The 14599-nt window shown below is 42.8% G+C and overlaps 1 protein-coding gene across 1 annotated transcript in view; it reads left to right on the top strand.

The window, feature by feature from the left end:
* Nucleotides 1-6070: 6070 nt before the first annotated feature.
* The window catches only part of LOC311099664 (gamma-aminobutyric acid receptor subunit rho-3-like), a gene marked incomplete at its 5' end in the record, with an annotated part of 10580 nt that continues 2051 nt past the window's right edge, over nt 6071-14599 (top strand). The window contains 7 exons of the mRNA XM_084140385.1: nt 6071-6213; nt 7303-7415; nt 10765-10832; nt 11798-12021; nt 12185-12267; nt 13244-13381; nt 13970-14122. Coding sequence (XP_083996511.1) covers nt 6071-6213; nt 7303-7415; nt 10765-10832; nt 11798-12021; nt 12185-12267; nt 13244-13381; nt 13970-14122 — 922 coding nt within the window. The remainder of the gene's footprint in view (nt 6214-7302; nt 7416-10764; nt 10833-11797; nt 12022-12184; nt 12268-13243; nt 13382-13969; nt 14123-14599) is intronic.

Here is a 14599-nt window from a genome sequence, read left to right as displayed (position 1 = left end):
CCGCCTGGTATGGCAACTGCTCGGTATCTGACCATAAGGCGCTACAGAGGGTAGTGCGTACGGCCCAGTACATCACTGTGGCCAAGCTTCCTGCCATCCAGGACCTATATACTAGGCGGTGTCAGAGGAAAGCCCCAAAAATTGTCAAAGACTCCAGTCACCCAAGTCATAGACTGTTCTCTCTGCTACCGCATGGCAAGCGGTACCGGAGCGCCAAGTCTAGGTCCAAAGGGTTCCTTAACATCTTCTACCCCCAAGCCATAAGACTGCTGAACAATTAACCAAATGGCCACCCGGACTATTTGCATTTTATTTTATTGTATTTATCTACTGCTTGGATAGTTCCATCTGAGCCACTGGCTGAATCCCATTCTTTAACTTTTATTTTTGTTTGAGTTCAAGACATGAATCCAGCATATAATTGGTTAACTTGTGGACAGGTAAATAGACTATTTATTATATTTCAAAAGGGTGTTTGTCAAGGAAACCAAATATCGACATTAAAAATGCATATTATTATTATTACAATTATTATTATTTGAAGGAAATGTATCTTCTGCTTGGATGGTTCCATCTGTGCTACTGATTTAGTCTGGCTTTAATTCCAGTTTGTCTACATATTAATAATTGATACATTAGGGAAAAATTATGATTTCCACCTAATTATGCATACCCAGAAGTAATGATTTTCATAAGAAGGACATAAACAATAACTATTAATGCTGAAAAGTTTTAGAAAGGTCTGGAACTCACCTTTCTGGTTAAAAAAAAAATAGTTATAAATGGCTGAGGTGTACTCACTTATGAGAACACAAGTTCTTGACTTTTGTTTAAAAAAATATGTATATATACACTACATGACCAAAGATATGTGGACACCTGCTTGTCGAACATCTCATTCCAAAATCATGGGCATTAATATGTAGTTGGTCCCCCCTTTGCTGCTATAACAGCCTCCACTATTCTGGGAAGGCTTTCCACTAGATGTTGGAACATTGCTGCGGGGACTTGCTTCCATTCAGCCACAAGAGCATTAGTAAGGTCGGGCACTGATGTTGGGCGATTAGGCCTGGCTCGCAGTCGGCGTTCCAATTCATCCCAAAGGTGTTCGATGGGGTTGAGGTCACGGCTCTGTGCAGGCCAGTCAAGTTCTTCCACACCGATCTCCTCAAATCATTTCTGTATGGACCTCGCTTCGTGCATAGGGGCATTGTCATGCTGAAATAGGAAAGGGCCTTCCCCAAACTGTTGCCACAAAGTTGGAACCACAGAATCGTCTAGAATGTCATTGTATGCTGTAGCGTTAAGATTTCCCTTCACTGGAACTAAGGGGCCTAGCCCGAACCATGCACAACAGCCCCAGACCATTATTCCTACTCTACCAAACTTTACAGTTGGCACTTGGATCGCAGCAGAACGCTGGTGTGGATGGACAAAATCAACATGTACGCGATGGTGCATGATGATGCACGCCCGTGCCCGGTGTAGTCAGCTTGTGACGCATATTTTTTTTTATGGAAGGGGTGGTCCAGAGAAACTACCCTACAGCGTTACATGCTGACGAGACCGGCTCTGCACGTGCGTCTGCGTGCGCCATCGTTGACTCAACCAGTTTGTGCCAAGTGGGTTGACATCTGATTGATTTCTTTCCATGTCACTCTGTCACCTAATTTCCTACTTCTCACACTATTTCACAGTTGTCACTAGTTACCACAGCCACAAATGGCTAAACCCTGCCTATTTCTACAATTTATCTTCATAAATTCTGATTTTAAACCTTAACCCTAACCTTAACCACACTGCTAACCTTATACCTAACCTTAAATTATTTTTACGATATAGTCAATTTAGACTTTGTGGATGTGGTAACTAGTGACAACCCGATTTCAGCTTATTTTAACCAGGTAAGCCAGTTGAGAACAAGTTCTCATTTACAACTGCGACCTGGCCAAGATAAAGCAAAGCAGTGTGATAAAAACAACAACACAGAGTTACATATGGGGTAAAACAAAACATTAAGTCAAAAATACCACAGAAAATATATATACAGTATGTGCAAATGTAGCAAGTTATGGAGGTAAGGCAATAAATAGGCCATAGTGCAAAATAATTACAATTAGTATTAACACTGGAATGATAGATGTGCAAATAGAGATACTGGGGTGCAAATTAGCAAAATAAATAACAATATGCGGATGAGGTAGTTGAGTGGGCTAATTTCAGAAGGGCTGTGTGCAGGTGCAGTGATCGGTAAGGTGCTCTGACAACTGATGCTTAAAGTTAGTGAGGGAGATAAGAGTCTCCAGCTTCAGAGATTTTTGCAGTTCGTTCCAGTCATTGGCAGCAGAGAACTGGAAGGAATGGCGGCCAAAGGAATTGTTGGCTTTGGGGATGACCAGTGAGATATACCTGTTGGAGCGCATACTACGGGTGGGTGTTGCTATGGTGACCAATGAGCTAAGATAAGGGGGAGATTTGCCTAGCAGTGATTTATAGATGGCCTGGAACCAATGGGTTTGGCGACGAATATGTAGTGAGGACCAGCCAACAATAGCGTACAGGTCACAGTGGTGGGTAGTATATGGGGCTTTGGTGACAAAACGGATGGCACTGTGATAGACTACATCCAATTTGCTGAGTAGAGTGTTGGAGGCTATTTTGTACATGACATCGCCGAAGTCAAGGATCGGTAGGATAGTCAGTTTTACGAGGGCATGTTTGGGAGCATGAGTGAAGGAGGCTTTGTTGCGAAATAGGAAGCTGATTCTAGATTTCACTTTGGATTGGAGATGCTTAATGTGAGTCTGGAAGGAGAGTTTACAGTCTAACCAGACACCTAGGTATTTATAGTTGTCCACATACTCTAGGTCAGACCCGTCGAGAGTAGTGATTCTAGTCTGGTGGGCGGGTGCCAGCAGCGTTCGATTGAAGAGCATACATTTAGTTTTACTAGTGTTTAAGAACAGTTGGAGGCTACGGAAGGAGTGTTGTATGGCATTGAAGCTCGTTTGGAGGTTTGTTAACACAGTGTCCAATGAAGGGCCAGATGTATACAAAATGGTGTCGTCTGCGTAGAGGTGGATCTGAGAGTCACCAGCAGCAAGAGCGACATCATTGATATACACGGAGAAAAGAGTCGGCCCAAGAATTGAACCCTGTGGTACCCCCATAGAGACTGCCATAGGTCCAGACAACAGGCCCTCCGATTTGTCACATTGAAATCTCTCTCTCTTCTGAGTAATAACTGTATACACAGTTAGTTCTCCTTTTTATATTGTGGTTTCCACTGAAACAGTATAGTTTTGTGTACCTTGTAGTTCCGTGAAAGGCAGCTTCCTTTTTCTCTCAAACTTTCAGTACAGTCATTAATCAAAGAGAACTGGTCTGGACGAGAAAAGCCACAGCGGGATGTCACAGTGCAGGCAGGCATGAGGCAAGAGGTTGATTTCATGCGTACTATGATTTCATTTACTGTGTACTATGGCAACTAAAATATGAATTACAGTAACACATACTTAAACACGTTTCAATAAGATGAGATGCAACAAAATCGAAACGTCAGGGCGTTGAGGCAAGAATGGAACCTCAGAGAGATGAGATCAGCTCAGGGCCAATGATATCTCAATGTGGAACAGATTCAGTCACAGTCATTTTTCTCCCACTGGGTGCTACTGCCACTGTATTATACCCCCGTGATCACAGACCCCACTAACCAACCCTGAATCCTAGTCTAATTTTTGTTGTGGCTGCATATAAGAAGTTGAAGTTTCTCAGCCAACATGACCCCATTGGCCCCATGTGAGTATTATAAGTGACTTATAAGAAACGTAACAGTTTCTCTTGTAAAAAAAGATATGTCTGATATTAACAACATGGTTGTCTTTCTGATACAATGTATCACATTCCCTAAATATCTTTATGGCTTGAAAATGATGCAATTTATGCACTGAATTAAATTGTAATACCACATTATGATGAGAAATGTCCCACAGACCAGTCATCCCATAGGAGCTGATAAACAGAGGAGCACAGAAGAAATGCACAATCATTTCACAGCAGAATTGTATGATGTATGTACAGTATGTCAATAATGAATGGCTATGGTTTTAATGTATCAACTTATCTGTCTGTCATAGCAAACATGTTTTAGTCTGGAGGCCTCACTCTGTTGCCATGGTTTACCAACAGTGAGAAGGTGTGTTTGTGAGATGGTACTGTAATTTCATCCACGTGTACATCTCTCCTTTAGGAGGCGCGTGTGTGGGGAAACACTGTCTCCATGTGCATGCCTTAAAGATGGCAGCACTTATCTCTGTCCTCAATCAACGCTAATCCCAGATTAAAGGAGAATGCCACTGGACTGGGATTATGCTGTGGGCACTTCCATTTTATCATTGATTCTCTACCAGTCTCTTCCTGTCAAATTTGTATACATCCTCTGCTGTGCGATTTTGTTCTTTTCTATTAATTTGTGTTTACTCATCACTATAATCTCTGTTTGTTTTGTTTCGATTTTTCTCTGTGTAATATGTATCCATCCATTCCCGTGTGATCATATTCATGAATATTACCAGCTGTTAACAAACCCCTTGTGGTGACATTAGCATACATTCTGGTTGATAAAAGCCAACATTTAACTGGCCTGACAGTCATGGTTGGCCTACATTAGTCAATGTAGACCTTGAAAGGAAATCATTGTTTTAAATGACTGGAATATATGCACAGCCTGGTTTAAACTGTAGACATTATAAAGCCAATGCCTAATACTAGAAAAGCAGCTATGAGACCACCATTTTAGTCCAACCTTAAAATCAATACAACCAATACAGCAAAATGAAGAATACATGCTCATTTTTGTTCCTATCATGGATATATTCTATAAATGATGACGATTGTAGAAGAGCAACTTTACTATTACTAGTGCTATTCCTGTAATAATTATCATGCTTATTATGTCACCTTTGATTCCTCTTCCTCACCTCATGTTGTCACACAGATGCTCAACTAATCTAGTGGCATTAAACACATTTGATGGTTGTCATTTGGCAATCCATCTCCATAGCTCCAGATTAGCTGGATGTTGACTGTTGATGCTTTGCAGATGTTAAGAGGAGGATTTAGGAGGATGAAGTGATATGATAAAACGATTTGGGGGTAGCAGAGTGCATGACTGTGAGGTTTAGATGAATGACTGGCATATGGCAGACACTGGCATTCAACTGTATGCAAGGGTAGGTTTACAGAGGTACAGTGCCAAAGGGATAGTATTATTGTGCTGACAGGGAAGCAATAACTGAAAATAGTGGCATTGACAGGTAGTATAAACCTATTTTATGGTCAATGGTTTAAATAAATCCATGGTAACTATCCAAAAAGCACATATGCTTTTCTAAAAATCTGAATAAGCAAGTGGAACAGATATGTTGAAATCTTTTCCTGCTGACATCACAATCACAATGCAATTCTAGGGAAAACCCTGGATCCACACTCTGAATGTGGGCTACATGCTTTTTATTTTTTATCTGGGGAGAATCATGATTAGAAACTGTTGGTTGTGTTATCCCCACCCCGCCCTCCCCTGGCTCCAGTTTGTAGGTTACTGAAAGATTTCAGCAACCACACATAAGAAGATTAGAGAGGAATTAACGTCATTCCTTTGTCATTATAGGAATAAATTGATATTTGGTTTTAATCAGAGGGAGGGGAGAGAGGACAGTAGGGAGAACAGGATGTGCCCTGAGTAGTATAGAAACACGAGCCATAGGGACTGGCACTAGGGCACGGGCAGGCAAAAACACAAGCTGGAGGGACATTTTGTGGCACTGGAGCTGACCATTGGAAGCCTGGATCAACGTGCAGCATGTAACAGAGGACGAGAGGGTTGTATAACACAGATCTCTCAGAGCTCTGCATGTGCGCGGTGAGGTAGAATGAGTGCTGCTGGGATATGGATGGGCCACCGGACAGGGACAGTCGTGGTGTCCCACTGACCTCCTGGAAGATCTCTGAGAGATAGACTCAGACGCATTGGGAAGACCTCCTGGTTGCTCCCGCTCTTCCAGCCCCAGACATGAACCTGGTGCTCCTGGCCTTCAGGCTGATGTGTCTGGCCTGGCTGTGGCCTGTCACACTTCTCAACGGCAGCCACCGACCCAACAAGAGGAGGCACAAGGATGTGTACCTTGGGGAGAATACCAAGAACCAACATGGAGGGTGAGCCAGATTCTAGTAGTGTGGTCCCACTGGAGTTGTGTTATGTTCTTGTCAACGGTTGTGTTTGCTTATCTGTTCTGTTTGGTTTGAAGCTGGTTTGTGTATAGTTCTGGTAGCAACGTTTAATTTAGTACACACACCACAGGACGTTACTGTTCTGTTGATCTGTCGTCTGATTGATATGGTTAAAAGGTTATTTTTTGGGGGGAGTTGTATTGTTTAACATGGAATGCTATTCATGGATTCAATGCATCAATCCAATCTCTATAAATTTTCAAAAACACTGATGGTGAATTTACCATGGTCGCGTGAATGATCTCCAATGTGTGCTGGGACAGACGTCATTACTGCAGTGCATTGTGGATAAAGGCCAGGGCAGGTGAGGTAACCACAGGGACTTAGAGGTAATGTTAGGGGACCCGTGTTTGGGTGGGGACACCTCGTAAGAGAGAAGCAGTAGTTTGTGGGTAATGATGGAGAGGGGTGTTGATAAGGGGGTTGAGTGTACGCCAGAATATGATTTGTAATAATAGAGGAGTTGTTTGTGTTTGGGTAGTATTGTAAAATTTGAATATCAGTTGACTGAAGCTTCGTATGATGCTATTTAGAAGCTTTACGAGTGATGATGCAGGGTGTGTTGTCAACCAAATTGGAGGGATTCATCAATCATGTCATTTGACCCTCGACTAACTGTAATGTGAGAGTTTCTGGGAAGACTATATAATCCTCCAGGACTAATTACAGAACCAGCTCAGCTCTGACTCGACTGACAGGAGACCAATTAGAACAGAGGGGAGAAGGTAATGGGCTAAATCATTATTGAAGAGCTCTCACATTATGTAGACACTTACTTTAGGTTTTAATGACATATAAAGTGAAATGAATAATTCTTAACAGCTAACACCCCAGAGCAGATGTTGCTACCTTAAGAGAGTGTGTAGGTATGTGTGTGTGTGTGTGTGTGTGTGTGTGTGTGTGTGTGTGTGCGTGTGTGTGTGTGTGCGCGTGTGTGTGCCAGTTGGTGTGAGTGTGTATTTCTGAGGAAATATTACATCTGATATGCTGATCTGTGTCCTCTTTGCTCCTCAGACGAATAGACTTTAAGATGAAAAAGTCTGACAGCACCAAGTCCCTGCTAATTAAATCTGAACAGCTGCTCCGTATCGAGGACCATGACTTTGCAATGCGGCCTGGCTTTGGAGGTAAGACCATCCACCCAATCTCCTTTGGCTTGGTGGGTATACAACAAATTTGCCTGTGGTTAACTATGATAATGTATCGTTTGGATGTGACTGTGTGTGCTTTTACCAGCACGTGTTGGGTTTGACTCATTAATTAAGCGTGAATGGGGAAGTCAAGGGTCATTTGAGAGAGGGAAGGGAGGGAGAGAGTGAGAGAGAGAGAAGGGGGGTGGATAGAGAGAGACACAAACAGAGAGAGAGTGTGAGTGAGTGAGTGAGTGAGAGAGAGAGATAGAGAGAGAGAGAGAGAGAGAGAGAGAGAGAGAGAGAGAGATGAGTGAGAGAGAGAGAGAGAGAGAGAGAGAGAGAGAGAGAGAGAGAGAGAGAGAGAGAGAGAGAGAGAGAGAGAGAGAGAGAGAGAGGATAATGGAGATTTACCTACAGTAATTTGTTCTTATAGATAGTCCATAACGTGCCACACAGCAGATCCATACAGATTAGGTATAATTCAGGTTTTGGAAGAGGCAGCGTTGACACTAGTACCGTAGCTTGTATGCTCTCTCCTGGAGCAGAAAGTAGGTTACAGTGTCATCTTTTGTAACACCCCATTCCAGAAAATAAATCACTGACCCAGATTGTCTGCAGATCCTAGCAGACATAGACAGCCTGCGGCCGGGTACACAGATGTTAGAACTATAGTAATCTGGATTACGGTCCACGCTTTCTGAAACAATACCAAATGCTAAATCTTACTGGGCAGTCCAGAGCAGCAAAGAGTCCCATGCATACAGTACTACCACAGTATGGTCATTAGGTATTCAGACAGTATTAGATTGAACTACTGATCATGTTTATGAATGTTTGCATGTGTGTCAGTGTTTGGGGTCCCACTGTAAATCAACTGTCGCTGTGACATGTATTTACATAACAGTTATACTGAAGGCTATAATGACCGTTTAGGTACATATTTCTAAATGTGGTGTGATGGCACGTTATGGATTTATGTGCATTTAGGTTTCCATCTGTCTGTTTTCCTATCTATTCCAAACTATACCTGTGTTTGTCTGTGTTTGTTTCTGTGTTGTCTAGGCGAGGTGGGGTAGGGTCGATGGAGAAAGTTAATCCCTGTAACGTTGAAATTAGATTGGGCAGGTCACAGAGAAGAGTACATTTGGTGGAATTGAAATTAGGAAACCATTTTCCCCTGAAATTGCTTATCTTTCAAAGAACTCATTTTGATACTGCCATGAGCACTTTAATCCTACCAAGGCAGATATGTAACTCTGTCTGTTTGCTCTACAGACACGTGTGAGGCAGGGGCAGTCCAACTCAAACCCCTGTGATGTATTTTGAGGGACTATGGAATAGCTCCTCATTCATTTGATATGTCGGAACGGTAGATGGATGTATCTTGATTATATATGGATGTATATTGATTATAGATAGAGGTATATTTATTATAGACGGATGTATCTTGATTATAGATGGACGTATATTGATTATAGATGGATGTATCTTGATTATAATGAGATGGACGTACAGTGCATTCGGAAAGTATTTAGACCCATTCCCGTTTTCCACATTTTGTTACATTATAGCCTTATTCTAAAATGGATTAAGTAAAATGTTTTCCTCATCAATCTACACACAGAAATACCTTATTTACATAAGTATTCAGACCCTTTGCTATGAAACTCAAAATTGAGCTCAGGTGCATCCTGTTTCCATTGATCATCCTTGAGATGTTTCTACAACTTGATTGGAGTCCACCTGTGGTAAATTCAATTGATTGGACATTATTTGGAAAGGCACACACCTGTCTATATAAGGTCCCACAGTTGACAGTGCATGTCAGAGCAAAAACCAAGCCATGAGGTCGAAGCAAATGTCCGTAAAGCTCAGAGACAGGATTGTGTCAAGGCACAGATCTGGGGAAGGGTACCAAAACATTTCTGCAGCATTGAAGGTCCCCAAGAACACAGTGGACTGCATCATTCTTAAATTGAAGAAGTTTAGAACCACCAACACTCTTCCTAGAGCTGGCCGCCCGGCCAAACTGATAAATCGGGGAAGAAGAGCCTTGGTCAGGGAGGTGACCAAGAACCGGATGGTCACTCTGACAGAGCTCCTGAATTCCTCTGTGGATATGGAAGAACCTTCCAGAAGGACAACCATCTCTGCAACACTCCACCAATCAGGCCTTTATGGTAGAGTGGCCAGACAGATGCCACTCCTCATTAAAAGGCACATGACAGCCCACTTGGAGTTTGCCAAAAGGCACCTAAAGGACTCTCAGACCATGAGAAACAAGAATCTCTCGTATGATGAAACCAAGATTGAACTCTTTGGCCTGAATGCCAAGTGTCACGTCTAGAGGAAACCTATCACCATCCCTATGGTGAAGCATGGTGGTGACAGCATCAAACTGTGGGGTTGTTTTTCAGCGGCAGGGACAGGGAGACTAGTCAGGATCGAGGCAAAAATGAATGGAACAAAGTACAGAGAGATCCTTGTTGAAAACCTGCAAATATTTATAAAAACCTGTTTTCGCTTTGTCATTATGGGGTATTGTGTGTAGATTGATGAGGCGGAAAAACTATTTAATCACTTTTAGAATAAGGCTGTAACGTCACAAAGTTTGGAAAAAGTCAAGGGGTCTGAATACTTTCCGAATGCACTGAAATTATAGATGGATGTATCTTGATTATAGACGGATGTAGTAGGTTTTATGTGATAAGGACTTATAGAATGAAAGGAGATATGGAGAGAAGCCATTTATGAGTTTGGTGACACAGCGTCTCTTGGATCCCTGAGTTATGAGAATGCTGTGTCTGTGGGGAGGGGAGGTGTGGGGCCCTCTGGTCTTTGGGGTTATGTGGGGCCCTCTAGTCTGCAGCTGTGTTTAGCAGGGATAGTGATGGACAGGATAGTCACAACATAGGGCTTAGCGGTCGAATGTTCAGCGTGACCACAGTGTCACAGTATCTCTGTTGAGACCAAGCATAGCCCCAAGTTGCTCTTTGACCCCCTTGTTTGGGTTTCTCTCTTATTCACAATTTGTTTACCCAAAATGTCATTTAAAGTATAGTGTTTGGGGTGGTTTACAAATATTTTGGTAAACCACCCCATTTCTCACAAACTGTATAACTAAGGCTACATGTGCAGACAGATGTGATATATTCGTGATAGGTCTTGTGAAACCCAGTGATGCTAGGTCATAAAATAGCTTTCAGGTTGAGTCAGACATTGAGTCATGAATCCATATGACAGCACACAGCCAAAAGCCTGACTAAACTTCCTTGCCCTGTCAAGATAGACATGTGAAATCTCAAGCTGTTTACTGATTGGGGCTGTATTTTCACCCCTGTAGGGGCAGCTATTCCTGTGGGCATAGACGTGCAGGTGGAGAGCATTGACAGTATATCTGAAGTCAACATGGTAAGTCTATAAACGTGCGTGTGTGTGTGTGTGTGTGTGTGTGTGTGTGTGTGTGTGTGTGTGTGTGTGTGTGTGCAGACGTTTTTAACTATTCTTGTGGGGACACAAAAATAGTAAACAAACATACATTTTATAAACTGGGGACATTTTGTTAGTCCTCACAAGGTCAAATGCTATTTCTAGGGGGTTTAGGGTTAAGGTTAGAATTAGTGTTAGGGTTAGGGTTAGGGTTAGGGTTAGGGTTAGGGTAAGAATACAGGTTAGGGTTAGGTTTAGGGTTAGGGTTAGGGGTTAGGGAAAATAGGATTTTGAATGGGACTGAATTGTGTGTCCCCACAAGGTTAGCTGTACAAGACTGTGTGTGTGTGTGTGTGTGTGTGTGTGTGTGTGTGTGTGTGTGTGTGTGTGTGTGTGTGTGTGTGTGTGTGTGTGACCAACCCACTGAAACTCACTTTCACACAATGAGACAACCCTTATATTCTGTCCCTCATCCTTAAAGGGATAGTTCACCAAAATTACAAAATGGCACATTAGTTTCCTTACCCTGTAAGCAGTCTATGCACAAGTTAAAAAATGCTAATATCAGTACCATGACTTAAATGGGATTTGTGCCACAAATGCTAAAATGTTAGCATTTGGAAACAGTACCAGGAAAACCAAAGCATGGATTGCTGTCATACCTTGTCCATAGACTGCATACAGGGTAAGGAAACCAATATGTCATTTTGTAATTTGGGTGAACTATCCCTTTAAGTGTTGGAACTCTGTTCGACTCTATTCTGCCCAATTTAATGTTGAGGCATAACAGTCAAAGTCACTTTGACCCTGCATGACCCTGTCTCTCGACCTACTGTACATACAAATCATTTATGTGAACCATTATTGAGATACAATTACTCACACATTGATAATGTGATAGTTTGTCTATCGGGCCTAAGCCTTGGTGTGTTGGTGTGTTTGTATAGGACTTCACCATGACTCTGTACCTGAGACACTACTGGCAGGACGACCGGCTGGCCTTCCCTTCCAGCAGCAACAGGAGCCGGACATTTGACGCTCGGCTGGTGAAGAAGATCTGGGTGCCGGACGTGTTCTTTGTCCACTCCAAACGTTCCTTCATCCATGACACAACCATGGAGAACATCATGCTGAGGGTGTACCCTGATGGCAACATCCTCTACAGTGTCAGGTGCACAGAGAATGGGCCTCCTTTACCACAGGAAGCATAAGGCCTTTAGGATAGTGTACTATTCTGTGCTATTGGTGCTTTATACACATAGGAGACATGGGAGAGTTGTTTTCTGCAACTGCTGTATTGTGGTGCATATTATTGATTTTGCACTTTGCTTTAGGATCACTGTGACTGCTCTTTGCGCCATGGACTTCAGTAGTTTTCCGTTGGACACACAGAATTGCTCTCTGGAACTGGAGAGCTGTGAGTATAAAACAATAAGGGTATTTGGGTGTATTGCGATATATTGTATATTAGCTCACGTGTATTCATAGAACACAATTAATACATAATATGGAAGAGTTGGCCCTCCTCTTTTTATATAGATTAATTAACATTGGTAATCCACGGTCAGGTCAGTTTGTGTCCATAATACATGTATTTTTGATGCAGGATTTACCAGGGATTAAAAGTCCTGTTCATCTTTAAAGGAAGAGCAGCTGGGTCGTTCCACAAATTGAGTGCCCTTTGCACCCCTTTGATATTTTAAGTAGAAATTGTGCACAAATATTTAATTTTAAAAGCTTGTTTTATTAAATGAAGTGCCCTTTAATATAGACCACAGGGACAATTCAATAAATCTATTTTTTTAATATGAATAAAGACTTGCTAAAGTGCAAAAATTCTGTATTTCAAACATTGTCCCTCTGTGCACCCTCTGTGGCTTCTAGGAAGATTTTAACCCACTTAACCCCAACATTTCTCCAAGTTCACCATTATTGTAAAGCCCTTGTTGCTTTGACAAAGTAATTTCCGGAGATGTTTATTTATTTAATGTTATTAGTGATTCATTTTAAGTTTTAAAAAAAGAACACTTTTTCTTCCCACCAAGTTACACTACTCAAAAGGCACCTAATTGGTGGAACGACCGAGCTAGAGTCAAATTGAAGTTGGTCATTTCTTATCAGAGTTGTTTTAGTACACTGACGTTTCAATTGTCATGATTGTGTCAAACCCAATCTCAGGAGGCAGTGCAGTGTACCTTACCCAGATTAGAACACACACACAAACACAAACCACACACACACACACACACAGAAAGCATGGGCCTGGTCTCAGAGCAGATGTGGTAATACTGAATCTCAGTGTCTCTTCTCCTCTGAGGGACATAGCTCATGATTCTTCTAAGAGAGGCCACATGAAGGAGTCACCTTCTCCCCTGTTCTCTCCTCTCTTGAAGACGCATACAATGAGAACGACCTCATGCTCTACTGGAAGAACGGGAACGATTCATTAAGGACTGACGAGATCGTGCTCTCGCAGTTTTTTATTGAAGAATTTCACCCTTCCTTCGGGCTTGCCTTCTACAGCAGCACGGGTATGTGTGGTTGTGTTGCACCCTGATGCATAGGGGCCCACAGTGCTGTTCCTCTGTCCTACTCCTCTGCTACTCACCTTATTATTACGTAACTTAACTGCTCTGTAAGAGCCAAAGCCAACATCCCAAACCCTCCTGCTTCTGATTCCACTCTGCCAGTCTGAGGAGAGCGAGAGTTTAGGAGATTTTCCTCCACAGAGTGTCAGTGTGGAATCCTGCCCAAACCTCAGTACTAACGTGTCCATTGCATCATAGCCATGTGATGTCGCATGTGACTATAATTCTGACTAGATTCCTTCCTATTTCATAATGAGCTCTGATTACCCAGAGTGATGGTGATGAACTGTTCCACCAAGAGAGATCACTGAATGATCCTCTTTAACTTTCTCTCTCTCTCTCTCTCTCTCTCTCTCTCTCTCTCTCTCTCTCTCTCTCTCTCTCTCTCTCTCTCTCTCTCTCTCTCTCCCCACCCCACTCTCCCCCCACCCTTCTCTCCCCCCCCCACCCCTCTCTTTCTCCCCCACCTCTCTCTCTCTCTTTATCCCCCCACCCCACCTTTCTCTCTATTCCCCCCCCCCCCCCCCCCAGGTTGGTATAACAGGCTCTACATAAACTTCATCCTCAGGCGGCACATCTTCTTCTTCATGCTGCAGACCTATTTCCCCACCATGCTGATGGTGATGCTCTCCTGGGTGTCCTTCTGGATTGACAGGAGAGCTGTGCCCGCCCGGGTCTCTCTGGGTACAGTACTGATAGTCTCACTACTAGTATGAGGGGTTTTGAGGGATTTTCCAGAAAATAACCTAAGCTCAAAAACATAGCAGAGAAGGCTCACAAGGCCATCAGCTTTTTCTGTAAAGCATTCTTGATGCATCCCCATAAACAAAATTGGGTGGGTGCTTTACATTTCTCTGCCTTGTCACACCCCTGTTATTACTATAAGGTGGAAGAGGGGACGATTGTGCACCAATTCTATTGTGTTCCTGCTGTGAATGGGCGTGTGAATATGAGGCCTGCTGCTTTGACAGTTGCCAGAGCAGAATTAATTAACAGAGAGAGAGAGAGAGAGAGAGAGTGAGAGAGAGAGAGAGAGAGAGAGAGAGCACAGCAGTTGGGGTGGACACGTCATCCCCTCCAATCAGAGGTAACTGAAACTGAACACAAAGAATGTTTAGTTTTGCACATGACTATAGTCACCTGTACCAGGCGAGATCCCTT

Source organism: Coregonus lavaretus, assembly GCF_964263955.1.
Source record: "Coregonus lavaretus genome assembly, chromosome: 24".
Classification (NCBI taxonomy): Eukaryota; Metazoa; Chordata; class Actinopteri; order Salmoniformes; family Salmonidae; genus Coregonus; species Coregonus lavaretus.
The sequence above is the reverse complement of the archived record's forward strand: the minus strand, read 5'-3'. Positions and strand labels throughout refer to the sequence as shown.